Here is a 24,880-nt window from a genome sequence, read left to right on the forward strand (position 1 = left end):
GGCTTTCTTTCTCTTAATGCATGTACACTATATCCAGTTTATCATCAAAGACAATAAACAAAGACCACCTCATGACGCGCTCTTTTTGGTTTGCATGACAAAAATCCATGCTTAGCTTCGTATGTGTACAAAAGGAAGGGGTCTTTATTTTATTTTATGTGATGATTAAATCTCATTGGCTGCATCCATACTGGCCAATCGTAGGAATGGATTACTCAATCCGCATCCAAGAACATTTACATGCCCACAAAAAGCACTTTTTTGATACCTACCACTTTTCACATACACTTGTTCTATTCCTTGTATACAGTAAAGTTCACACAAACTTGAATGTCCCATTTAGACGAAAAGATGATGGAGTCAAAATTGTAAAAACGCTTTTCTGTCTCAAAAAGTGCCTGTCCGAGTCTGACTTTTTTTTAACTTAGAAAAAGTAGCAAGAAACGAGCTTTAAAAAGAGAGTTAGCCACACTACAAGAAGATAACAATAAAAAAGGTAACTGAAACAAGTTTGATAAAGAAAGATTAATCCCAACTCTTTTTTTAAGCTCGTCGAGATTCACCTAAATGTCCAGTGTGTGAATACCGCATTGAACCCGAATATTGGCAAGAACATTATCAATATGAACTGGGTAGATTAGCTGATTCTACTTCGGAAATTTACACTGAGAAAAAGTATGAAAAAGACTAAAAGAAAGCAAAGCAAAAGGGAATAATGCATTAAATAGTAAAGGAAAACGTGGAGCGGCAGTAGCAGCCCGTCAACAAATGGAAAGAACGAGAGGAAAGAAAAAGACTGGATCGGTCTATGAGGAGACACTGGAAAGAATACAAAAGAATAAGCAAAAACGAGCCGAGATATTAAAACATTTAGATCAAAGCAAGCAGCAGCCATCTTCTTTAAGCGATTCAGAAATTGCTCTTCAGATCTCACTGGAGGAAGAAGAACCTGAAGTGCAAACATGTTTTATTTGTAACCAGCAATTGTTTGGGGATCTGGAAGCGATCAATTTACACATCGACCGTTGTTTGACAAATCCAGAGCAGCAGCAGCAGCCACAAGAAGAAGAAGCAGCAGTAGCAGCAGGAGCTTCAGATGAGCAGTGGGTCGAGTATGAGTGGGCAGGACAGAGACGTGTGAGGGCCTCGGCTATGATGGAAGGTGGCTATGGTGGCGCTGGGTTCGCTACAGCAAGTAAAAGAGAAGCAGAGGATGAAGAAGATGAGGACTTGGACGTAGAAGATGACGATGCTGAGCAGTATGGTGAAAGCCAATATACAGAAAGAGATATTCTTGTCAATGCAGATGAAGACAATGAAGATGCATATGCTTTACGTGAAATGGTGTCTGGAGGAACAACGCGTAATTCACCCAGCTTGGAAAGGTATTGTATAAAGCATTTCTAGTTTAAGAGCATTTGTCCTTACATGTTTTATAGGCAAGGATTTGAAGAAACAGTTTCGGCAACAGGCTGGGATCAACATCTGAATACTGTTAGTGGTAACACTGGAGGTGATTATTCCAAGCTAGTGATCGAATCATTAAAGACACACATTCGTCAACTAGAGGCTGCTTCTCGTTCATCACCGCATTGTCTTATTTGTCTAGAGCCTTACAAAACGCCGCTTACATCCATCGTTTGCTGGCATGTTCACTGTGAACAGTGCTGGCTACATACACTTGGCACAAAGAAACTGTGTCCTCAATGCCAAAAAATTACAACCCCTGCCGATTTACGTCGTGTTTATCTTTAATCGTATATATGCATTTTTCCCTCCCTGTACAAAGTTCCTTCCCTCCCCTCTCAACCCTTAATGAATTAATAAAAAAAAAATATGAATGTAAAGTCTTTTTTTGAAGCATTGTAATGATTTATCCTTTTTTATGCAACTTGGCTTTTTTTTTCTTTTTTTTTTTTTTCCTTCCTTTTTTTTTTTTTTTTACTTTTATTTGAAACGTAATGAAATCTAAAGCAGTATGTAAAATTAAACTTGATTTGGTTTTTTTTTATACGTTTTTTCTCTTCTTACAACTAATGCATTCTTGTGCATAGTCTTCTTCCAAAAACGTAAAAAGATTGAAAAAACAAAACCCTCATTCACATAAAGAAAACGACAGCCAAGCATCTTATTCAATTGACTCATTCTCTTCAGATGAATCAGCTGAATTAATAGAATCACAACCACTCACAGAGGATGACATTGATTCGTTTTCTTCTCAAGAAATGCATCCGACATCAAAACGTCCACAAGAATCCAACAGGGAAACGCAGTTAAAGAAGCAAAAGAGGTTACACGGAAGCAAAGAAGAAGAAAGAAAAGATGTCGAAAGCTTTGAGTTAAAGGAGATGATGACGATGGAAGAAAGCATTTCAGATGTGCCTACACCGGATGCATCTACACTTGATTCTCCTATTGAAGAGTTCAGTAGTGCAGAAGAGGAAGAGGTCAAGGCAGTGAGACGTATGACAGCACCGATGCCGCTCACAAGAGGACACGAACCCAAATTTACCAACCTGCTTCGGCCAGCTGTGCCACTGCCTACACTGCCACAATATCTGCGTCGTCGTCATCTGAATCGAGAGGACAAGAAATTCATCGAGTTCAAGAAGGGAGGCATCGCTGAAAAGGCATTATCGACTCTGGTTCGACAAAGAGAGGAATTCAATGCATGGGAAAGAGGTGTCAATGCGTCAAGTAAGTGAATGAACGAGACAAAGGCTGAACATGCCCCCTGATTGTCTTACTAGTGGCCAAATATGGATCGATCATTAAGGTCTGTAGCCAATCGCCCGGTTCAAGACTGTTTCGTCTGATTGATCCTTGGATCGAGCGTGGTCTTGTCTTTGCCTGGTGTGTGCCACTGAAGGAAAGCGAAATACAGCAAGTAGTAGGGACACCGGTGAGTTCCCAGTTCTCTCGAGAGGAAGATTCACAAGACATCATTGAGGATTTCTCTCAGCCGAGTTCACTCCCACCGTATGAACCCGAGCAGGGCGAAGAACGGCTGCTGATGGCCTTTTCCTTTTGCTTTATCAACACGACCGTCTCAAAGGACACGTTTGTCCAAAAGGAAAAATGTGTGGGCATCTGGCCGCCCTGGACGGAGATGAAGGGTGAGGATGAAAAGGTCTATCTGATTACACGATTTAAATCTGATGTTATTTATTAAAATTTGTACACTTGATCGTCCATCCTGGACACCGCGCGAGGTCGCACATAACCGAGTTCTGTGATGGCTGAGATCAGCATCTTGATCATTGGCTGTGGGCCACACAGCAAGAGCTTGATGTCGTCCGCAGGAGCAGGGCAGTGAGTCTTGATCATCTCTTGAGTCACCAAACCTGCGTCACCTGTCCAATCCTTGGGTGGTTTTTCTAAAACGTAGTGCACCCTAAACTGCTCAGCAGACTTGGCTGACATTTCATCCAGTTCGTCCTTTAACAAGATATCGTCCTTGGTCACATTGGCAAAGATTAAGTTTATCTTTGTCTTGTCCAGTGGGTCATTACAGATGGTCCGAATGATCTATAAAGACTGAGGTGAGTCAGGATGCTAAAAAGCCAGAGAGCTCACTTTACTTGAAGCATGGGTGTGATACCTGTACCACCTGCGATCATGCCTATCGCTTTCACCATATTACGCTTATAAGCAAAGTTACCCTTAGGTCCTCTGATGCCTATCGAGTCCCCTACTTTTAGTTCATCCATCAATTTCGATATATTGCCTGTTGGATAAGACTTTGTGGTATCTATTAGCATAACAAGTAGGGGGGGTTGTCTATTTACTAATGTACTTTTATAACGAGATCAAAGTATCCTTTGCCTTGGTCTGAAGAAGTAGGTGTATAACTTCTCGATATTTGCTTTCCGTTGATTTCTGCCATAATAGAGATATGTTGGCCGATGGGTAAACCGAGAACATCATCTGGATGTGGTAACTGAAATCGATATCTACAACAGGATCCTATTAGTCACAACACCTTTCAAAAGGTTATCCTACTTTGAAGTGTTGTGTGAAATGGGTGTTTTTTCAATTAATTTAAAACTTTTGAATGTTTTTGGATCTAATATACATTCTATCCTAAAAATAAGCTTTCTGTAGACATGTTATCTTTTTGTATATACTCTTTTTGTTGTTGAATAAAAAATAAGTGATGATTGTGATAATGAATGTGAGGATATAAGGTAATAATAAAAGTGAAGTCATGAAATAATAGAGAAAAAAAAAAAGAAAAAGAAAAAAAGTCCACTATTTTATTTTCTACATAAAAAATGGCCTGACATTTTTGTATACGAGTGTCACCTGTCAAATAATGCCTCCAAACAAGGCATACTTAAAACGTGTAAGGCACCAATGAAAAAGTGGGTTTGGTTGATTGAACTCTCCTGGAAGAAGTCTCTGTGTCTAATTTCAGCCATGGTTTGTACAAGGTTAGATTTTATCAGTCGACAAATTGAGACGGGAAAATTGCATAAAAAGAGGATTCCACAAGTCTAAACAAGGCTGAAAAAGTATATTATCCACGTACAATAATAAATACAAGAACATGGAAAAAAATGGCTACAATTCACACAAGACACAGCCTGTTGTTTATATGACTTTTCAGAGTAAGCATGTGTCATCTTTCATTCTGTAAAAAAATAAAAAAAAGAAAAAAGAAAAAATAAAAAAACAAAAAATAAAAAAAAAAATAAAAATTCAATAAAGTTCGATATTTGCCCACAGTCCAGCCTGTTTGGCATGAACTTTTTTTTTTAATAACACTGACTTTTTATTCTTTTATTCATCTCTCAAGACTATCAACTGGGTTGGTCCATAGTTGAAGGAAATATCCAACTTGATTAGGTCCATAAACATGCGTTTGATTTTGGTCTCGTATGCGAAAAGAGACAATGGAGCATGATCAGTTGTCATCAAATAGACTTTTCTGCCTTTCAAATCAAGGGAACCATCGATTCCAAAGTGATATTTTTTTTACTGCTTGAGTATGGAATAAAGAAATGCGAGTGATTTCAATCCGGATAGGGTTGGTATTCGAACCAATGCCTTGTGCTATTGTCATCTTGCCGATTGATTTAAAACTTTAATTTCTACAACTCAATGATATTTTAAAGTGTCATGATGACCAGTCATGTAGCATGTATAAAACCGAAATCAATGACTGATATAGTATAGACTACAAAAATAAGTTTTTTTCTGCAGTGTCAACATTAGTACAACTTGTCAAGTGAATACAAATAAAAAAAGAGGTTACAAGTTAGTAGATCAAAGCATGGACCGTGTTGGCTATTTTTGATTGTTGCTCCGACCGGAGTAAGAAAACGTCGTGACTTGTCAGATACTGCGGGGTGTGTACTTTGAGGAAAAAGTAGGATTCAAGGAATCCTTCCCTTTTTGTGTATAACAAGATGGTAAAGCAGATGAAACCTTGCTTCAGTGAGATGATGTGTATAGGCATGAATAGAATAAAAAGCTTGAAATGGATAGATGGATGGATGGATAAGGGATATACAAAAAAAAAATAAAACATAAAGATCAATACTGGACAAGCTTGTCATGTTGCATGCCCATCATTCACTGAAACAAGAAAAAGTTTTTTTTTTAAATTGTCAACTAACCAGGATCCTTAGTCCCTCGTTGTTCCCGAGAGAACCACTTTCCAACACATTCTCCGTCTTTTGAACACCAACGTTGACGGTCGTGTCAAGATTCAAATCGCCTTGACCTCTGTCAAGGGTGTCGGTCGTCGTTTTGCCAACATTGCCTGTAAGAAGGCCGATATTGACCTCACCAAGCGTGCTGGTGAACTTTCCAGTGAAGAATTAGAACGTATTGTCACCATTCTCCAAAACCCTGCTCAATACAAGATCCCCAACTGGTTCCTCAACAGACAAAAGGATATCGTCGACGGCAAGTCTAGCCAAGTGATCTCCAACGTGCTCGACACAAAGTACCGTGAAGATCTCGAACGCTTAAAGAAGATTCGTGCTCACCGTGGTCTTCGTCACTACTGGGGTGTTCGTGTCCGTGGTCAACACACCAAGACGACCGGTCGTCGTGGACGTACCGTGGGTGTCTCCAAGAAGAAATAAAGGTAAAGAAAAGAGGGTCGTGGATGAAGCAAAGGCTGATTGGATTCAATAGTGTTTTTATTAATAAAAAAAAATGTACTTTATTGGGAAAGAACCGACTTTTTTTAAAAATTTGTGGCTACCAAGAAGTGATGTGATGAAAAGTTTTGATGGACTCAGCACTTCCACGAGCCACGTCATCGTCCAGCGTACTCAATCCTTTCAAGAAATCACCCATGAGATCATCTTTGCCTTGATCATCCAAAGAAGAGCGTGTGTCGATCGTGATCGAAGCCGGTCGTCGGGTACGTTCAGGGACATGGATGATTTCAGGAGGATATCGTTTTTTGGCCGTGGTCAGAGTACTGCTGAGTGATCTTTCGTGTTTTCGATTGGGTGTTTGGTATAAGGGTGTAGAGTTTGAAAGGGATGGGAATGTGGTGGATATCATGGGCTCGGATGAACCCAGGCTTTGTCTGTAAGTGGTTGAATGACTGCTGCTGATGGAAGAATTGGAGGAATACGTTTTCCAATCACTCATCAGGTCAAAGTCCTTGGGTGAATGTGGTAAAAGGATATTGGGTGGCAAGTGGTACGGTCGACACATGCCTGAGCTGTCCATCAGATGTCGAATGTCGGTTGTCTTTTGATGATAATGTAGGAGAGGTGCACTGTGTGGTCTGTGTGGAAGTGATCTTTGATTGGCTGTCATGTTATCATATAAAGACAGTGGATCATCTTTTAAGAATTCACAAGCGGATTTCATGGTGGTCAATACAAAACTAGGGAAAAAGAGAGAGAGAGGGGTTGGATTCTTTTTCAAGGAGAAGGAGCAGTATTATTTACCTATAAACAGATCCTTCGATTGTTCTAGCCAACCTGTAGTGTTGCATATAATAGATTAGACTTGCCTTTCTACGTACACCACTTTGAACGATGATAAAAGCAAGTAAAGGGATCATTTCATCCGAAGTCACAGAGGTATCTAACTTGTATAAGTCAAATGGGAATATAGGATCCTATTTGCTTACCACTTGTGCTATGTCCAAATTGTTGAACAGAGTCATGAACAGCAGAAGAGATCAAGTCCAGAGTGGATTTCAATACAGCTGCTTTTTCGAGTGGTGTACTTGCCTGTGTTTCAATCTTTTGAAAGTTGGAGATGGCATCATGAAAACAAGAGACATGCATTTCAGAGAGTGGATATCTTAATGAATATTGAGAGAGGATGACATGAGAATAAGCATGAGAAATAGAATCCAGGTAATCATCTTGTGATCTTAATAATGGACGTAATGTTTGTATCCAAATCTTCTTATGCAAGAAACTCATCACTACACTACAATAATCATGAATGATTGAGAGCAGAACGATCTCTTTAAGCTTACTTTTCAACGAGTTCTTGAAAGTGATCATGTCCAGAAGGTATACGACAAGCATCTTGTATTAATTTATTCTTTTGTAATATTGTCTGTTGAAGAACAGATTAGGTTGTATGAATCACTAAAACCTTGTTACTTACATTATAGGTCTTTATACACATGTGTTGTATCCTTTCCACTGTGCATGTATTATAACCTTTAATATAGACAAAAGAGCCAATGAAATCTTGTACATTTATTTGTAACTCAGAAAGAGCTTCCAAATTTTCTGGAAACATGTTTAAAAATTCCAAATCACTAGAAGAGAAATAAGAAAAATGAATGAATCTAAAGAAACACTTTTTTACCTTTTTGAATTTCTTATGGGTGGAATAGTAATAGTAGGTTTATGATAATATTTTTTCTATTGATTTGTCAGTGAGATGAATTGAAAAAAAGTGCTACAAACACTTACTGGTGCTTCACCTTCCAACAGTCTGTCGATCAAACAGACTCTGATTCTGTATTTTCCTAAATAAACAGTTTCTTCAGCCAGGATGTGAACTGTTCTCTTTTCTTTGTAACCTACAAAGATAAATAAATATCAAATGAGTTGTTGACTTGCATACATGTAAACAAACAGTACTTACCAGAAACAGTAGTTATCACTGGATAATCGAGTGAAACACACTTTTCTTTTTGCCTTGTACAAGTAAGTTGACCACGAAAATAAGGTGAACGTTGAAAACAATGCGCCTCTGGATGACATGAGTATAGAAAACAATAGGATGATCACTTACCAATGATGTCTTTTGTGAATAAAAGACCTTGGATGGACTTTGAATGAGGTATACAAACATAATTAGATTCTGAAAATAAGGATCGGAATTGAGTGGTGAGATGTTTATAAAAGAAATTTTCATCCATTTCTTCAGGTTGTAATACATCATCTTGTTCTTTTTTATATAGTAATTTTAATGTAGAATCTAATGATCCTTTCTTTTGTTTAACACTGGTTTTATGGAAGAAGGGTAAAGTCATTGAAAGTAAGAAGAAAAAGAGTGGATATTCTTGTTTTTTTATTTCATATTTATATAATCTGCGTCAGAGTCACACAAATCCTTGACATCCACCTCACTTTTCTTTCCCCTTTTTTTTTTTTTTTTTTTTTTTTTTTTTTTCTTTTGCTTTCTCTGTCCTTTTTGAAAACAATAAAGAAAAAGGAAAGAGAGGGTAGGGTGAAACAAGTTGGAAAAAGTAAACCTTAAAGCTTGAGAAAATGTACTTTTTTATTCATTGTTATTTTCTATTTCACCCAAAAAGAAAAATAAAGTTTAGAAACAGTTCTTGTCCCAGTGTGACCATACGTATTTATAGTTTAGAATGATTATCATTGTTTACTTGCTCACAAAGCAACTTCATATCCAAAAGGACTTGAGTGAGTACCTTGATGAATTCATCTGTGGATGCTGTCTCTGGCACACGTTTGGTTTCAATACCGAATTTGACCAAAGTGGGTGCGGCCATATAATTAATTCCGTAACCATCATCATAAACCGCACCAAATCCAGTGCCCATCAACCGGATGCCGGCATGAAGTCCACTGGTACTGAGTCGCCAGGTTTGGGATTCGGTAAAGATGGGGTCTGTAAAGAGAGGGTGCATGTCCTGCTTGACACCTTGCTCATCTGTATGATCTGCATTCAACAGTCGAAGGGCCAGCAGATGTCGATCACAGCCATGGCCATCGCTTGCTATTTGTGTATACTTGCGGTGATTCGAGGTGGCCTTCACCAGCAGCTCATACTTGGTCTTCACGTCCAACGCTTGATCAAAGCCTTCGACAAACGCCTTGCTCTCGGTGCTGCAACTCCGTATGGTCTCTGTACGACCACGGAGATATTTACGCGTGGCTGCTGTCTCATACGTCGCTGTCACTTTGCCGTGCAGTCGATAGTAGGTCAACTGAAGCACCATCTGATAAAAGGCATCAGGGGGTACTCTTCCCGTCCGCTTGATCCAATCCGTACCATACCCTTTAAAGACCAGCACGTTCGAGTCACTCATTCCCGCTGTTTCATCTGCCATCACTTGAGCTTCCCGCAGGCATCGGTCCACGATCGAATCTGTCTTGAACGCCAAGTGCTCAAAGACCACCGCCGGATCAGGTTCGGCCTGATGCACGAATTGGGCATGTGCGGAGCCTGAACAGGGCGTCTGGAGCATGTGATCAAAGATCCAGCTCACGATGAGCGCATCCACCGGGGAGTGTTCGCCCGAGAATCCACACTGGCCGTTGCTTTCGACGACGAGCGTCATCGATTTATCATACCATCGATTGTGGCCGTTGCCCAGTCCCTGATGACCGCAAAACATCGTCTTCGTCCTACACGCACTATCCGTTCCGTGCGCATAGTCGTCCAAGGCCACGGCAAACAAACTGTCCTCGATCTTGGTGAAGGCCTCTCGATTGCCAAGCGTCAAGAGATGGTTACGGGCCACCGTCCAGCTGTCACGGTGCGAGGAGGTCAAGAGGGGAACAGGAGCCGATGGGTCGGAAAGGTGTTGGACGTGATGAATCAAGGTCAAAAGGGCCCTTTAAAATATCAGTCTCTGATGTTTTCTACTTTCTTTACTTCTTTACCTCTCAATCTCCTCTGCCGTCATTCGAACCCAATCGCCCTGAGGGCTCTGTCGATAGACGTTCAGGGCATACACTTGATCTCTCAAGAGCACCGTGATATGTCGTACCTTTTTAGGATCCGCTTGGACCAACGTATCGCACCCATACAGAGGCACACGCGTCACGGAAAAGATGCGACTGTACTGCCACATGCAGAGACCTTGCTCTCCACGGATCATTTCGATCGGAATCTTTTCTTGGTCGATCCACTCCTTATACTCCAGACCACGGTGAATCATGTGGGCCGCTCGCTTCACTTGAAAATGTGAGAAATGACCGAGGGGCTGTCGACCGCCGTTCGCCAGCAGCTCAGAGGGATGCTGAGCATCGTCTTGACCCAAAATGTACCAATTGCTGTTGACCATCAACGGACTTCGCCACTCCAAATAGGCTGTGAGGATCAGTTAGGCGCGTGTTCTGGACCTAGCCCTCCACTTACCCTTTCGTAACCAAAAGTTATCTTCTAGCCAATTATTGGGAGAGGCTCGATCGAGATCAATCAATCGCTGCTGAAGTGACTTGGACAGGGGACTCTGAAGAAAGTCACTTACGATCCTCTTTGTCTTTTCATGTTCTTCTTTGCTTTGAAGAGGAACGATGGATTTTAAATAAAGAGCACATGTTTCTTCTAATGATGGAATAGGTAGTCTGGGTAACGTGTGCTGTAAGCTAAATGTGGCTCGAGACTCTTTCATCTTTAAAGTGAAAAAAGAAAAGAGAAGAAAAAATTATGAAAAAAAAAAAGAGTGGATGAAGGGGTAAATACGCTTAGTGATTTTTCATTCAAATCACATGAAATTCGCATCTTCTACATTCAGGCCTATTTCAAATTCCGTTGTTACACACGAGTGTGGGGATTTTCACTTGAAAGTCTATTTGAAATGTTTTTTTAATGTGGGAATCAGTCAATCAGTGACAGAGGTTTGTTTCTTTTGATACAATCTAGGATGTTTTTATGTATACATGTTTCAAAATCAAGCACAAGGGTCAGTCTTATAAACATGTCAAACCATCACTCTTCTTTTTGCTACTCAATGGTTGTTTTATGTCTAGGTTAAAGAAGGAGTTGGTAGACACTGTTGAAAAAGAATCAATGGTGAAATAGGAGGAAACGGAGAGCGAATACGAATTGTATCAAAAAGAGTAAAACTCAATGTGGATCCGTTCGTAACTTACATAAAACTTTCCATTCATCACACCAAAACATGTAAAAAAGAGGAACGAGAGCTGTTCACAAGACAGTTCAAGTTGATTTCTTCCACATTCGTTCTTGTTTAATCTACAATGAGTGCACACCATGTTTGAATCAAGGCGTACAGATGGTAAACGATAAATGACGTTGTATAAAACCATCTCCATCTTACTCACCACCAGAGAATGAAAGGACGAGCTTTGTGAAATCATCCGAATCGTTCAATTGATCTCGCCAAATCCATGTATTGAATAAACAATCTTTATCGCTGGCACTCTTTGCTGTCAACATGAGGAAAGAATGTGGATGATCTATTGATCTGGACAAACGGTTTGTTCACTCGACGGTTTTCATTAGAAAAACAAGTGAATTTATGCTTATATGAACTAGTGATTGGTATCTCGAATGGGTCGCACTCTTTATATGTTTTTGAAAATAAAGTAAACAATTTCTTAAAAACTGATCTTTTTTGCTGTCATCATTCATCCTTGCTAAAAGTATATCAGTCATAGAGTGTATCGTGAATTGTGTTGTAATGATCTTTATTATCTCACGTAAATTGTTTCTTCTTGTCTTGATTGTTCACTCGCTGCATAATCTCCTTATCCTTTTAGGAGTCCGCTTCCTCTCTCTCTCTCTCTCTCTCTCTCTCTCTCTCTCTCTCTCTTGGATATGAACGGCTTACATTTTGTTTATTCAATAACTTGCGCCATTGTTACGATAAACATGTCGCAACCATGCTTATATCTTTCTATTAAAGTTGTAGGCAGCCACGCACGCTCTCAGATCTTGGTGGCTTTTTTTGCATTATTTTCTTCAAGTATTACTTCTTTTTATAATTTGCTTGAGCAATCATGGACTATGAATCTGCTTTATGGACTCTAAATACAATCTACTGAGCACACTTTGCTTTTCCATCTCTTTAGGTGAAAGATTGTGTTCTATACCAAGCCAAGTAAGCTATTCTATTAGTAGCACATCAAAAATAGATTCAGGAAATGGATAAAACTCTTTTAAGATGGGCTGAAAATTTTAAAAAACAAAAATTATTGACAGATCCTCTTGACTTTCATCTCTCTCTTTCTCTTTATTTTGCCAAAAGTTACAAAGACAATAGTATTTGGTTGTAAGTAATGTATATGACGTCGATTGAAACTTCGTTGATAGCGACTTGTGCTGCTTTTGTAGCATGTACAGCACAAATAAGCCCTGATAAATTCATTTTCTTTTACATTATCTCGGATAAAATCTGTTGATCTTTCCAAGTAAGAAATAAATCAAAACAAGCAAGATCTATCTATATTGTAGATTATCGTTATAAACAGTTCATAACATTTTAATTAAAAAGATGTAACATATTTGGTAATTTGCGTTTCTGTGACGTGGAACCAACTAAATAGTTCCAACACTACACTTCCTTGGCTTTTTTTTTTTTTTTTAATCCTTGTAACTCTTTCCATAATGGCAATGATGACCATATCAACATTTAAAGATAGAACAAATGAATTTCACTCTTTATGCGAAAGAAAACGTTTAAGAAGTAGTACACCCAATAACCTTTTAGAAAAGAGGGCTCTCTTATCATCATCTCCAGAACTAAAACACTCTAAAAGAGGCAACCCTCGTTCTGAATTTTCATTGATGGCAGCAGAAATCGGTAGACAAATCACAAATACAGCAAGTAAACTAGACAAACTAACCAAATGTAAGAAAAGAAAGAAAAAAGATGAACAGAAAAAAAAAAAACTCACATTTAATTAGTGGCCAAGAGAAAGACATTATTCGATGATAAGCCAGTTGAAATTAGTGTAAATTTGAAGACTATACTGTAGCAAATGTACTCAATACGCAGACCTATAGGAACTAACATTTATCATCAAACAAGACATTGCAAAATTAAATAAACAAATCGCAATGCTTCAAGACTATACCAAACATCAAAAACAATCTTCAAAGCAAGCAAGTGAACATACCTCAAACGTAGTAGTTGCCTTACAAAGTAAGCTGGCGGATACTTCCATGAGCTTTAAAGATGTATTAGAAATTAGAACAGAGGTAAAATACATGTGAATGATGATGTGTGTCTTACATTTGTAGAACATGAAAATGTCCAAAGACAAAAGAGATCAATTTTTATTTTCTACAACAGAGCAAGCATCGAGCCATTCATCTTCTTCATTTGGTAAGCAGTGAACAAAAGAAAGAACAACTAATAACCTCGTTGCAATAGCCAATTCACCCTTGTTGAAATCTAGAAAGAGAGGTTCACCACCACCACCAACCCAAGTAGTTGAAGAAGATCAACAGGAATCTACTTTATCATTGGGTATACCGATGATTAGCCAGCAGCAGCAGCAAGAACAATTGATGGTGATGGAGCAAGATAGATACATTGATCACAGATCGACTGCTATTGAAAGCATTGAGAGTACCATAGCCGAGTTGGGAAGTATATTTCAGCAGCTGGCTACGATGGTTGCAGAACAAAGAGAGACGATTCAAAGGTGAGTAGATTGGGATGATGAAGGTTCATGTATTCATGTTGTATAGAATTGATCAAAATACGGACGATATTGAAATGAATGTGATGGGAGCACAAAGAGAGCTACTGAAATATTATACTAGCATAAGCTCAAATAGGTGGTTGATTATAAAAATATTTGTTACAATCGTCTTCTTCTTTTTGTTATTCACTTTTATTATGTAATAAATACTCTGTTTTCATTGGATTAAATCATGTCAAGACGGAGAGAATACGTAGAGTTTTGTTTCAAATAGAATGTTTATTTTTGTCATTAAACAAATACCTAGAAACCACTTGGCGGTCATAAAACACATTAATAATAGAAGCATGTATCATCACTTTCTCTCGTGTTCTATCGATTGGGGGGAGGGATCAATAAGCAATTCTGAAATCAAATTCTACCATTGTCTTTTAATAAGCAAGATGGACTTTGAATTACTAAGCTATCCATCAACCAATAAAATCGATTATTAATAATAACCCATCACACAAACTCTGTAGGAGTATAAATACCCTCTGCTTAAAATAATTTTTCAAAACTACACACTTTTTTTTTCTTTTCTTTCACATCTAATTTAACAAATATGCCTGGTTTCACTGTTCCCAAAGACGCTGCTGATTTGAACCAAATCCTTAACAACAACAAGTATGTTGTTATTGATTTCACTGCTACCTGGTGTGGTCCCTGTAGAATGATTACTCCTATTTTAGAACAACTCTCTGCTAAATTCGAAAACGTTGTCTTTGTCAAAGTTGATGTTGATGAACTTTCTGTAAGTTATAGTGTATGTGTGTATGAGCCCTGGATGATTAATCCCCTTTTTTTTATTTAGGATATTGCTCAAGAATACGCTGTTCGTGCTATGCCTACCCTTTACTTCATGAGGGATGGCGAAAAGGTTGATGATATTGTTGGTGCTAACCCTGGCGCTATTACAACCAAACTTCAAAACCTCGTTGCTTAAATTCATTGTATATCAAATAAAGAACAAATCCTTTTTCTATCCTCTTTTATTTTCTGCTTATCGCGTATGACTATGCAGCTTTCACGTACATGGGTATTTTTCTATTTTAATCTACTCTATATTCCACTAAACCTTTTACAGAGTAATGCGTATATTGAATTCATTTTGTTTACTACGCGTTTTTCGATGTAAAAAAAAAGATACACATCGAAATTGGTCCTGTAATAAGAATTTTTTTACATGTAAATATTGCCACATAAAAAGTAATACAAGGTTGAATTTTAAAGTACCAAGAGTTTAACAGCACCGCCACATTCATCTTTACTGTTTTATGCATTCCAAAGTTTGGGCCCTCTCTTTTTTTTATTAGTATTTCGGCTGCTGTTTGTATTGAACAAAGTTTCGAAAGACTAGGTTTTTGAAAACGAAGATAGTTTTGTAAAAAGTTATCTAGTTACTCGTAGAATCGGTTACACATGGAAAAAAGCCATTGTTTTTTACTTTTATTCTTGTATGTCCATTTCAACACGTTGGCTTTGTACTCTTGAACCAAATGAAACATAAGGCTTCATAATGAAGTTATTCTCGGGAAACCTCAGTGTAAGCCATTATGGACGGTTTCTAAAGGAAGAGAGGAGCAGTGACGTAATACTTGGTTTATTATACGAATGAAAAGATGTAATAAGAACAAGAATGGCATTGTTATTGTCAAAAAAAAAAGGTTTGTTTCAAATGATACTTGTACAAGTAATTTTGTAATACCTTTCTTTTCATATATATTTTTATATGTAAAATAACATATGATGTTTCATGTCATTAGTCAATATTCAGTTGTTTATCGTGCTTTGTACAATTTGTTTGGCGTTTCTTCCAATCCAAGTCAATTTGCCCCTACAGATGGCCTAGCTTTTCACCACAAGCTGTGTTGCACCTTAAAAGTCACTGATGACGATAGGCGTTTTTAATAGAAACTTGGTACAACTATCCATACATGTAGCCATAGGCAGTGATTGCGGTGTTTGATGATCGCAGATGTCTTTGTGATTCAGAGTCGTATCAAACTACGATAATCATCTTTATAATAAAGGATCAAACAAAAAAATGCAATGACACCCACTTTGGAAGCAAATACTGTCTGATCATCACAATGAACCAACAAAGACTGCAAAGGAAAAGCCATTGGACGATGATCACTATAATAAGGCCAAAAGCAAAGTGAATCAATCATGTATCTGCGTCCAATCACTTTGACAGACTAAGAATGAAAGCAGTTGATGTCTATCGTCTATTGATTTGGATGAGAACAGAATTTTGAATCGGTCAAAGTGCTTAGAAAAGAAAAAGTAACATTCTTTCTCTTTCTTTGACGCCTTGAACTTTCTCCTTAATTGTCAGTAAGCCGATCATGATTCTATATCGGACTTGCAAGAGGCCAATAAATTTCAGTCACCAAGTGCTGCTTTACCTTGTTCAAAATCAATGCCCTATTTGCAACAAGCGTTTCCTCCTTTGAATACATAAAATGAAATGTGCTAATAGAGTTAGATTAGGATTTAAAAGAAAACTAAAAATAAAGCTTGTTATACAAACACAAACGCACACCAATAAAGTATTCCTATTCTTTAACAAGATTATCAAACTATCGGACGATAAATTCGGTAGTTTAATGTTTGGTGTTCAGTGAATGATTTGTTTGCATAACAAGATTGTTGTCAAGTTTTTTTTTTTGTTCTCTTTTATTTTTGTTTCAACCATGTCATATTATCATAATAACCATTACTATTATTACTATGGTCCAAATGAATATAATCAAACACAGAACAGAAAATATATAAAGCCAACCCTTAAGAAATTATCTTCAACAGGAACAAATTACTATGCAAGTAAAAAAAAAAAAAGAAAAAAGAAAATATACTTTGTTTGGATATTAACATGTATAGATAGCAATATGACTGGAATAGTAAAGATATAATCGAGGAAATAGAAGATATTGATCCAACTTGTAATGAACATTTGGATGGTGAACCCATGAATGAACTCGAGTTACTTGCAGCAAAAAATGCCATTATTAATAGTAAACTAGCTAAAGTTGTTTATGAAAATAATCCAATAATCGATCCAGAGTCTCCAAAGACACAAGAGAGTTCAAAAGAATCTATTGTTAACATCAGTGATGATAGCAGTAACAGTAATCATGGTAGTAACACCAATAGCAATAATGCACCAGAGAATGTAGCCAAAAATAATAATACGACTCAAAAAAAGAAAAAGTGGCCATTTTCATTTTTATTTAAAAAGCAACAAGCAGACAACACAATTTCAAATTATGAATCCCACCGTAGTGCAACTATCATTAGCAGTGGTCCACCCACACCTATTTTGTCTCCTGCCAACAGTTCATCCGCATCATCATCACCCTCTCCTTTTCATCCACAAAATAACGCAGCTCAAGGAGTCTGGGCCTTTCGTACACCCTTCATGGCATACTGGGTCCGATTTGATGCTGTCAATCAGCAAAAGATAACAAAATCATGTTTACTCTCATAATCCAGACATTCTCTATCTTATCGATTCTCATCTCTGTGCTGGTCAATTGCCTGTTCTTGTCTTGCCCTTTCAAGGATTATGCTATTATGCTCTTGATTTTGCCGTCAGTCAAGTAGGCTGCCTTCAATTGGCCTATTTACCAAATGATAACAGAGCTAGTCTCCCTGTTCGTCTTGCATAAAAAAAAGCAGTGCTTCTTTTTTTAATACAATAGAATAATAAAAACCTAACACTTTAAAATACATAATGTGGTACATGCATGAATCTTGATATAGTCTCAAGACCACATTCTACCATAAAAGGTGGTTGATGAATAAAACATTAAACACGGACACGGGCATCTATTCATTAAAATGTACAGTTTTATTTATATTCTCTAAGCAACAATGGATGGTAAGAAAGTAGCAAAAGTCAAATAACTTGTATGACCTCTTGTTTCACCAGGCGTCCTTGATGTCAACATCAAACTCATTGAATCTTCTACTTCCTGAGGCGTTGGCACAGGTTCATCTCTACCCAACTTTCGCTTGATCGCAACCGAATCTGCCGTAGGTTTTCCACTGGCCTTTCTCTGTTTGGCATCCTGGACGACATCTGTAAAGCTTACTTTTTGAACAGGCACCACACCATGTTCCTTCACAAGGCATTCATACATTGTGATATCGATAAATCCATTCTCTTCAAGTGCCAACACTGTCTTTGCCACCTGTTCGATACAAGGACTGAATCCACAAATCTTGCCTGTCCGATCCTGTTTGAAGGCCTCCTTGGCCGAAGCAATGGCCTCCCACGGCGCGGGCAGATCAAGAAAGACGGCGTCTACTGTGTTTTGCAATCCAAAGCCATCCTTACAGACATCACGGTGATGCATCTGAATCACTTGTCCAAATCCGTGTTCTCTGAATTCCGTCTCTGCCAAGCTGGCTCGTTCTTGGTGATATTCAAACGAATAGAGTTTGCCGTGAGGTGCGACCGTACGTGCCATGCTGTGTGAAAACGAGCCAGATCCTGTGCCTGATTCAATCACACTCACGCCAGGCTTAAGTTCTAATGAAGTCGTGATAAATGAGATGTCGGCAATGTACAAGATTTGTGTGCGGTGAGGTAAAACGAGTGTCCATAATTCAGGTGTTGGGTGAAGCAAATAAACAAAACCTTTGTAATTGGACGAAACCATCTACTCTTCTATTTAAAATCCATCCATTGACACATTCTCCTTTGTTTACCTTTGAACCAAATTCTTTTCCAATAATGTCATTGTGTTTATAAGTACCAAAGCGATTATTGAACTCTCCATCTTTTTTTATGGTAATAGGCACCATGTTCTCTTTTGACTTTTGTTATGTGTAAGCTTATTTTCTTTTTTTTTAAAATATTTTAATTCTAATTTCTTTACCATATAAACTATCACTAAATCCCCTTCCTCGATATATTTTTTCCAGCCACTGAAACTCATTGTTGTCTATAAAGTTTAATAAAAAAAAAAAAAAGCAAGGAGGAGTCCTTTTTTATTTTATATGCCCAAGCCACAACCACAACCAATTTAACTGTGACCTCAAATTTATGCCTCCTTCTTTCTCACATACCCAAAACAATGCAAAGTGTTCGAAAAAAAGCTCGATTACGCTCACCATCTATTTCTAGTGTACAAACTGAAGATTATAAAAAATTGATAATAGAAGCACAGATTCTTTATGAGTGCATGCTTCTTATGACAGAAAAACTTGAAGAAACAGTGGATGTTTACGCACCAACTCTACATGAAAAAACAAGAATGCTGATAAAGAAAGAATTAAGAGAGGTACACATGCATACGATTGTTCTTTTCTATTAGTGCATTATGCTTATACATCTATAGTGGATAACGTCCTTTTTCAAAACTGTCATCACCAACGTGAATTTATTAGGTAGTGACGATGTAGACTTATTTGAAGGTACGAGCTTTACAGACTCTAGCCTATTCTTATTTAAACCATCCTCTTTTGATAGGCATCGAAGAACCTTTTGATGAGGATTTAGAAAAAAGAGCAAATGATTTAGAGAACGAATTTTATTCTTTATTAGAAAACAGAATTCGTCAAAGATGTATCGCACGAGATCAATTGGCTCAGGTGGGACAACAACTGGAAGAGAACAGTAGAGAGCCAGACACTTTATCGACACTTGAACCACAACCAAAGAGTAACATCAATTGGTATGAAATGGAAAGAGTGCTTGATGAAATGACAGAATACATGTCAAGTATAGAAGATGAATTAGCACATCTTGTAAAGGAGTACAAGGAAATTGAAACAATCGTATGAAATCTTTTAGAGCAAACCCAAAGTCGCTATTAAAGTATTAAATTTAATCGGTCGGAGTTAAATGTTTAATACCTTTTGCGCAAGAGTCACTTTGTGGTTCCTATTAACTTGGACCCTATTAAAATTTCTACACTATATTTTTTAAAATTGACATGAGTTCTGACGATGTTTACGCAGCTATAGCGGAATGATGCAGCAAATTTAAGCAGTTCCAAAACGTAGCAAATTAGTATCTTCTTGCTTTGAAAGGCTTTAATCTTGAATATGATGAAGAAACCCACTATGTCAGGTCACTTTCTAGTCATAAAGCCATCAACCGAGATCGCATTGGTGATCATCTTCGTCTCACTGCAAATGGCTTCTTGTAATCATCAACCTACGACAAAAAACTTTTTGCTGCCGTTTCAGAATGTGCCGAAGCGTGTTTATTGGTATTATTAAAGTCATTTAACTTAAGGATTACCGCTTTCTTCAGTATAAGTACAAAACTACTAGCAAAGCTAGATTTTTACCTTACCAGAAAATAGCAGCTGCCGCCCACCAGATAGCTTATGAATACGGATATCACTCTGTGCATTTCAAAACCCATGATTACTCTGCCAACTGCGTTGATGAATATTTTTGTATGTCAGAAAATTCAACGATGTAGTTGAAGTTGTTTTGCAATGTTTATCATAGTAAAATTCAGCTTTATTTAATCTAAAAACGCAATCATCCATCAGCTTATCGCATTCTTAATGTATAGAGAAGTCAACTGAATGCATTCTGAGATGATATATAAGCGAGAAAGTTGAAGATCCATTATTGATTTACATATAGCATTACACCAAAGATAATAGTGTAACGCAGTGCAGCAAACTTTGGCAACATTTGACTTTTCTCTGTCTAACTGGTTCAAATCCAGAAAAATATAAACAAATACGTGTGCATAATAAATATCACTCAAAGTAAATTTCTTTGTTTTTCTTTTATTTTACCTAACATCAAGAACAAGAATTCCCTTGAAGCATATGCACTTCATTGTAATCCCTTTTATTTTATCTTTTTATTTTACTTTACTCAAAACAGTTTGATCTACTTAACAAGATCTTGTGGTCACTTATTACAAGCGAACTTATATTCAATCTATTACTATTTTGAGAACCAAACACTATTCAAAAACTTGGTTTCAAGTCAAAAACCCTTTATAACAAGCCTACTTTATACTACAAAAAACTTACAAACTCCAATCTCACAATAGGTCTGATAATTCCTATTAACTTTAATACCTTTGGGCGAAATTTTAAGACCTATTAACTTTAATAGGGCCGCTAATAGGGTCCGTTGGGTGACAACTTTTTGATTCGGGGTATTAAAGTTAATTTAATAGGGACAACTGGGTTTGCTCTTATGTACAGAAAGAAAAATGGCGCATTATTATTATTATTATTTAAAAAGTCTCGTCTTGATTAGGACAGTCTTGAGTATTATGGTCATCATACTCATCACAATTTTCACAATACTATTAAAACATGTTCATGGGATTGTGTATACCATTTTTTTATAAACTTACCAATCGAGAAGAGTTATGTCCATATTTATCAAGTTCTTTTGGTGTTGTCATCATATTGTACTTTATTTGATTTAATTCTCTTTCTAATGCAATCACCTTCTTTTTCTCCAACTCCAATTGCTCTTCTAATTCTGAATCGCCAAACACCTTATTTTCCACCAAAGCCTCAAGCTGATTGACATCTTTTGTGAGCTTTCGGATCTGCTCATCCTTGACGGACAGACTGTCGCGCTGTGATTTATTTTCTGCCTCCAATCGCTTACACTTTTCTTGTAGGACCACATCCCCACCGTTCTCTAGGTGAGCAGCCTCTTGACTCTCGAGCGCCAGCATTTCATCCATCAGCTTATTATGTTCTTGTTCAAGTTGTCTGTGTGCCTCCAGTAACTCACCGTGTTGTTTTTCTAAGGTCATCTTTGACAGTTTCATTTGCTCATACTCTTCCTCTGCTCTCGTCTGGGCTTCAAACGCATGATCCGATTCCTCCACGAGTCGTCGCTTGTCTTCCAACTCCTTTTCAAAGTCGGTCTGTAAGTTTTGGAATTTCTGTTCGATCGAAAGCGCGTGTTGTCGAGATTGAGTCAATTCCAGCTTGAGCTGTTCAATATCATGCAATAACGCCTTGATCCGATGCCTTTCACTGTCCAGCTCTGTCATGGTCAGCTCGAGTTGCTCCTCCAGTCGATGCCTTTGATCGCCCTGATAGGCATTATTCATCTCCTTTAGCTTTTCTTCGATTCCAAGCTCATCATCGTCAAAGAGTGTACTCTGCTTGTGCTTCAGATCAGCCACCACCAGACCCAGATGTTCAATGTGGGCCTCCTTTTCTCTCAGTTCTCGCGCATGCTGCTCCTTCAATTCAGTCATGGACAGCTCGACCGCACGCACGGCCTCGATACCCGTCCGCCGCATGTCTTCGCACTCCTTTTCTAATGAGGCCGTCATGGCCTCCGTTGAACTCACCTCCTTTCGCATCTGCTCCACAGTACCCGCATACTCTCTTTCCCTTTGCACCTGAAGCGCCTGCTGCTGCTCGAGTTGCTGCTGAAGGTCGCTCACCAAAGCCTCGAGACGTTCAATACGTCGTTTGTCCTGCACCTGCCTTTCATCGTCCCGCACGTTCTTTGCGATCGAAGCCTCACGTTCCTTGACGTCCTCTTCGAGTCGCTGCTTTTCGAGCTTGATCGTCTCGAGCTCGTGCAGCAGCCGCTTGCACTGGACCTCATTGTCCTCTACTTGAAGTCTTAAACTTTCTTTGGATGACAGCAAACGTTCCCAGGCGGTCTCTTTGTTTTTCATCTCGCGCAAGAGTGAATCGCGTTCTCGTTGGACCTTTTCCAACATGTCGTACAGCAGCTGTTTTTCTTCATTGATCCTCTTTTGTTCTTCTTCTTGTTCCTTTTGCTCTGCTGCTGCTGCTGCTGCCGCCGCCGCTGCTGCTGCAGGTGATGGGGAAGGGGGTGGGGGCGTCTCGATGGGTGTCGCCGTCTCGGATGAAGGCGTCCTGGTGAGTCTTTTGGGTTGCTGAGAGGGTGTCTGGCTGGTCTTGTAGGAAGGCGTCTGGCTTGTTTTAAAAGAAGAGGTTTGACTGAGGGAAGGCGTTGAACTGGTCTTGAAAGAAGGCGTCTGGCTGGTCTTGTAGGAAGGCGTTTGGCTCGTCTTGAGTGACGAGTTGGACGGAGAAGGTGTCTGGTTGGTCCTGAGTGATGAAGAAGGGGTCTGTGTGAGCCGTTTGACGGCAGGTGGCTGAATCGATCGTTTCGTGGTAGGGATGGGTGGAGTGGATTTTCTAAGAGGTGCAATTTTCGATTGAGAAGCCACTTTTTTCAAAGTGGATTTCTTTGTGGGCCGTTTTGTACTTACAGAAGGGGTGATGGCGACTGGAGGAGAAGGGGGAGAGATGAAGGTGATCTTGTTACTGGCAATAAAGATGCCTGAATTCGGTGCACATTTAAAGTATTTTTTTCTACATCAATTTTAATTATTTCATGTAAAACACAAGGATTTCCTATTACCCTTGAACACTGCCATCGTTTTTGCCTAGTGTTACGTCGTCGAGTTCGATACCTGCCCAGGTACCTTGTTTTGAATCGATAGGACCAAGATAACGAAGTGTGCCTGTCACGTTATCTAAAGTAGGCAGTATGACGCGTTGACCTATTTTGTCATCCTCAGAGGCGTTTTTTAAAGAAGGAAGTTTTAAAATCCTTGACATTGGTTATATTAGGTGGTATTTTTTTTTGTTTTTTTTGTAAAAAAGGAGAATCAATGAAGAAAAAAAAAAAAATACAATTCGGGAAATGAAAAAGGGCATGCGTTTTTTACTTTTCTGTAGCAGTACTGAGAGGGATGTCTGGTTCAGACACTGTATTTTTAGCTCTTTTTTAAAAATAGTGCAGAGCTAAACTCTAGCGCATGTGATTGAGATGCTTTTTAACTAGAAGTATGAAAAAAGACTGAAAACTAAACAGTCTCCGCCTTTTACTCTGCAATCAGGATGCATGTTTGTTTCTTGCTGTTTCCATCATGTTCTTTGCCAAATGAATGTCTTCTCCCCTTGTCGTTTGACTAGAAAATGGCTTATTTTCGTTACAGTCAATTTAATCTATTCAAACAAAATGGGTTGCTATCATTTTCGCTTAGGAAATGAGAACCATAAAAGGGGAAGTGAATCATTCGGGTTGAGTTTGACAAGCTGGCGAAATTTTATGTGGTTAAACAGCAAATAGAGACATACCATTTGAAAAATGTGACTCCCAAATACCTTTTTTTTTTCTCAACAATCCTTGTTATAAAAAAGAAGAACGCGTTATTTTACGATGTATGTACAATGGATTTTATTATATAACATAATTATTGAACAACCAAAATAGGACAATCAAGATGATGAACAAGATATTCAGATACAGATCCCATTAGGCTCCTATTATAAATCAAAAAAGGATTTATATCATTCTCTCTTTCCCTCTTAACATTCTTATTATTTTACCTTTTCAAAACGCCCCGATTATGGCGTCTACCACAGACAACTAAATCCACTTGTTGATCCTTGGCATATTTTGTAATCATTCTTCCTGGATGACCCTTTAGTAATTCAGGCTTTGCATTGTGCTAAACAAAACATTAATTTTTGCTTAAGCGTACAACTGTCAGATGACTTACATAACCCAATTGTTGAAGTGTTTGAATACCACTGGACAAGTGTTGCTTTCCATGACGTTCCAGCATACGAAGATCTGTAGCAAAGTCTTCTGTTGCATTGGTTGTGCTGGACATGGGTGCTGATTGCATACCAGGACCTTCAACATGAGAAACATCTTCATCTACTGCAGTAGCAACCGTAATTTCATCTTCAGGCGCTAAAATATGATGGGAATGAACCCAATCCAATACTTGTTTTCCACTTCCAGTTTCATCAAGTGCAATGAGTACTCTTCTTTGTGTTTCTGGCATATTCAATGTCGATACAAATTCAGTAAATCAAGATTTTGTATTTATATACTTTTTATTTTGATTCGGAGACTCATTGAACTGCATATATAATAATCTTTATGTCATATCATCAACTAACCCCCTTCACTTTCTTCATCAACTATATAAATTATTAGTTTCCTTTTTTTTTTTCTGTTTATTACAGAGAAAAAAAAAACGTGTGTATTGTTGTTATGGTTACCCCTCT

General features: G+C 38.2%; 12 protein-coding genes across 12 annotated transcripts; 6 read left to right on the forward strand and 6 right to left on the reverse strand.

Annotated features, from left to right (window-relative positions):
* Positions 1-768: 768 nt before the first annotated feature.
* On the forward strand, positions 769-1,755 carry RO3G_13601 (uncharacterized protein; the record flags this gene model as incomplete). Its single annotated transcript, XM_067668185.1, has 2 exons — positions 769-1,385; positions 1,440-1,755. The coding sequence occupies 2 exons, from the start codon at positions 769-771 to the stop codon at positions 1,753-1,755; spliced, it is 933 nt and encodes a 310-aa protein (XP_067524286.1).
* Positions 1,756-2,225: 470 nt separating this feature from the next.
* On the forward strand, positions 2,226-2,705 carry RO3G_13602 (uncharacterized protein; the record flags this gene model as incomplete). The annotated part of the gene is made up of 1 exon (XM_067668186.1): positions 2,226-2,705. The coding sequence occupies one exon, from the start codon at positions 2,226-2,228 to the stop codon at positions 2,703-2,705; it is 480 nt and encodes a 159-aa protein (XP_067524287.1).
* A 463-nt stretch (positions 2,706-3,168) lies between these two features.
* Positions 3,169-3,761, reverse strand: RO3G_13603 (uncharacterized protein; the record flags this gene model as incomplete). Its single annotated transcript, XM_067668187.1, has 2 exons — positions 3,169-3,528; positions 3,582-3,761. The coding sequence occupies 2 exons, from the start codon at positions 3,759-3,761 to the stop codon at positions 3,169-3,171; spliced, it is 540 nt and encodes a 179-aa protein (XP_067524288.1).
* A 1,650-nt stretch (positions 3,762-5,411) lies between these two features.
* Positions 5,412-6,095, forward strand: RO3G_13604 (40S ribosomal protein uS13; the record flags this gene model as incomplete). Its single annotated transcript, XM_067668188.1, has 2 exons — positions 5,412-5,414; positions 5,634-6,095. 2 exons carry the CDS (start codon positions 5,412-5,414, stop codon positions 6,093-6,095), a joined length of 465 nt encoding a protein of 154 aa, XP_067524289.1.
* Positions 6,096-7,073: 978 nt separating this feature from the next.
* On the reverse strand, positions 7,074-8,476 carry RO3G_13605 (uncharacterized protein; the record flags this gene model as incomplete). Its single annotated transcript, XM_067668189.1, has 7 exons — positions 7,074-7,413; positions 7,463-7,545; positions 7,597-7,753; positions 7,804-7,859; positions 7,911-8,020; positions 8,086-8,193; positions 8,236-8,476. 7 exons carry the CDS (start codon positions 8,474-8,476, stop codon positions 7,074-7,076), a joined length of 1,095 nt encoding a protein of 364 aa, XP_067524290.1.
* A 330-nt stretch (positions 8,477-8,806) lies between these two features.
* Positions 8,807-10,813, reverse strand: RO3G_13606 (uncharacterized protein; the record flags this gene model as incomplete). The annotated part of the gene is made up of 3 exons (XM_067668190.1): positions 8,807-10,031; positions 10,080-10,509; positions 10,558-10,813. 3 exons carry the CDS (start codon positions 10,811-10,813, stop codon positions 8,807-8,809), a joined length of 1,911 nt encoding a protein of 636 aa, XP_067524291.1.
* A 1,958-nt stretch (positions 10,814-12,771) lies between these two features.
* RO3G_13607 (uncharacterized protein) lies at positions 12,772-13,818 on the forward strand (the record flags this gene model as incomplete). Its single annotated transcript, XM_067668191.1, has 5 exons — positions 12,772-13,015; positions 13,072-13,118; positions 13,171-13,309; positions 13,460-13,492; positions 13,541-13,818. 5 exons carry the CDS (start codon positions 12,772-12,774, stop codon positions 13,816-13,818), a joined length of 741 nt encoding a protein of 246 aa, XP_067524292.1.
* A 600-nt stretch (positions 13,819-14,418) lies between these two features.
* Positions 14,419-14,799, forward strand: RO3G_13608 (thioredoxin; the record flags this gene model as incomplete). The annotated part of the gene is made up of 2 exons (XM_067668192.1): positions 14,419-14,607; positions 14,668-14,799. 2 exons carry the CDS (start codon positions 14,419-14,421, stop codon positions 14,797-14,799), a joined length of 321 nt encoding a protein of 106 aa, XP_067524293.1.
* A 1,877-nt stretch (positions 14,800-16,676) lies between these two features.
* RO3G_13609 (uncharacterized protein) lies at positions 16,677-17,346 on the forward strand (the record flags this gene model as incomplete). The annotated part of the gene is made up of 2 exons (XM_067668193.1): positions 16,677-16,682; positions 16,744-17,346. 2 exons carry the CDS (start codon positions 16,677-16,679, stop codon positions 17,344-17,346), a joined length of 609 nt encoding a protein of 202 aa, XP_067524294.1.
* Positions 17,347-17,722: 376 nt separating this feature from the next.
* On the reverse strand, positions 17,723-18,523 carry RO3G_13610 (uncharacterized protein; the record flags this gene model as incomplete). Its single annotated transcript, XM_067668194.1, has 1 exon — positions 17,723-18,523. The coding sequence occupies one exon, from the start codon at positions 18,521-18,523 to the stop codon at positions 17,723-17,725; it is 801 nt and encodes a 266-aa protein (XP_067524295.1).
* A 2,555-nt stretch (positions 18,524-21,078) lies between these two features.
* On the reverse strand, positions 21,079-23,416 carry RO3G_13611 (uncharacterized protein; the record flags this gene model as incomplete). The annotated part of the gene is made up of 3 exons (XM_067668195.1): positions 21,079-21,150; positions 21,202-23,167; positions 23,217-23,416. 3 exons carry the CDS (start codon positions 23,414-23,416, stop codon positions 21,079-21,081), a joined length of 2,238 nt encoding a protein of 745 aa, XP_067524296.1.
* A 638-nt stretch (positions 23,417-24,054) lies between these two features.
* Positions 24,055-24,654, reverse strand: RO3G_13612 (uncharacterized protein; the record flags this gene model as incomplete). Its single annotated transcript, XM_067668196.1, has 3 exons — positions 24,055-24,124; positions 24,191-24,312; positions 24,364-24,654. 3 exons carry the CDS (start codon positions 24,652-24,654, stop codon positions 24,055-24,057), a joined length of 483 nt encoding a protein of 160 aa, XP_067524297.1.
* Positions 24,655-24,880: the final 226 nt, after the last annotated feature.

The sequence above is a fragment of the Rhizopus delemar genome, genomic scaffold (genome assembly GCF_000149305.1).
Source record: "Rhizopus delemar RA 99-880 supercont3.12 genomic scaffold, whole genome shotgun sequence".
In the NCBI taxonomy this organism is placed as follows: domain Eukaryota; kingdom Fungi; phylum Mucoromycota; class Mucoromycetes; order Mucorales; family Rhizopodaceae; genus Rhizopus; species Rhizopus delemar.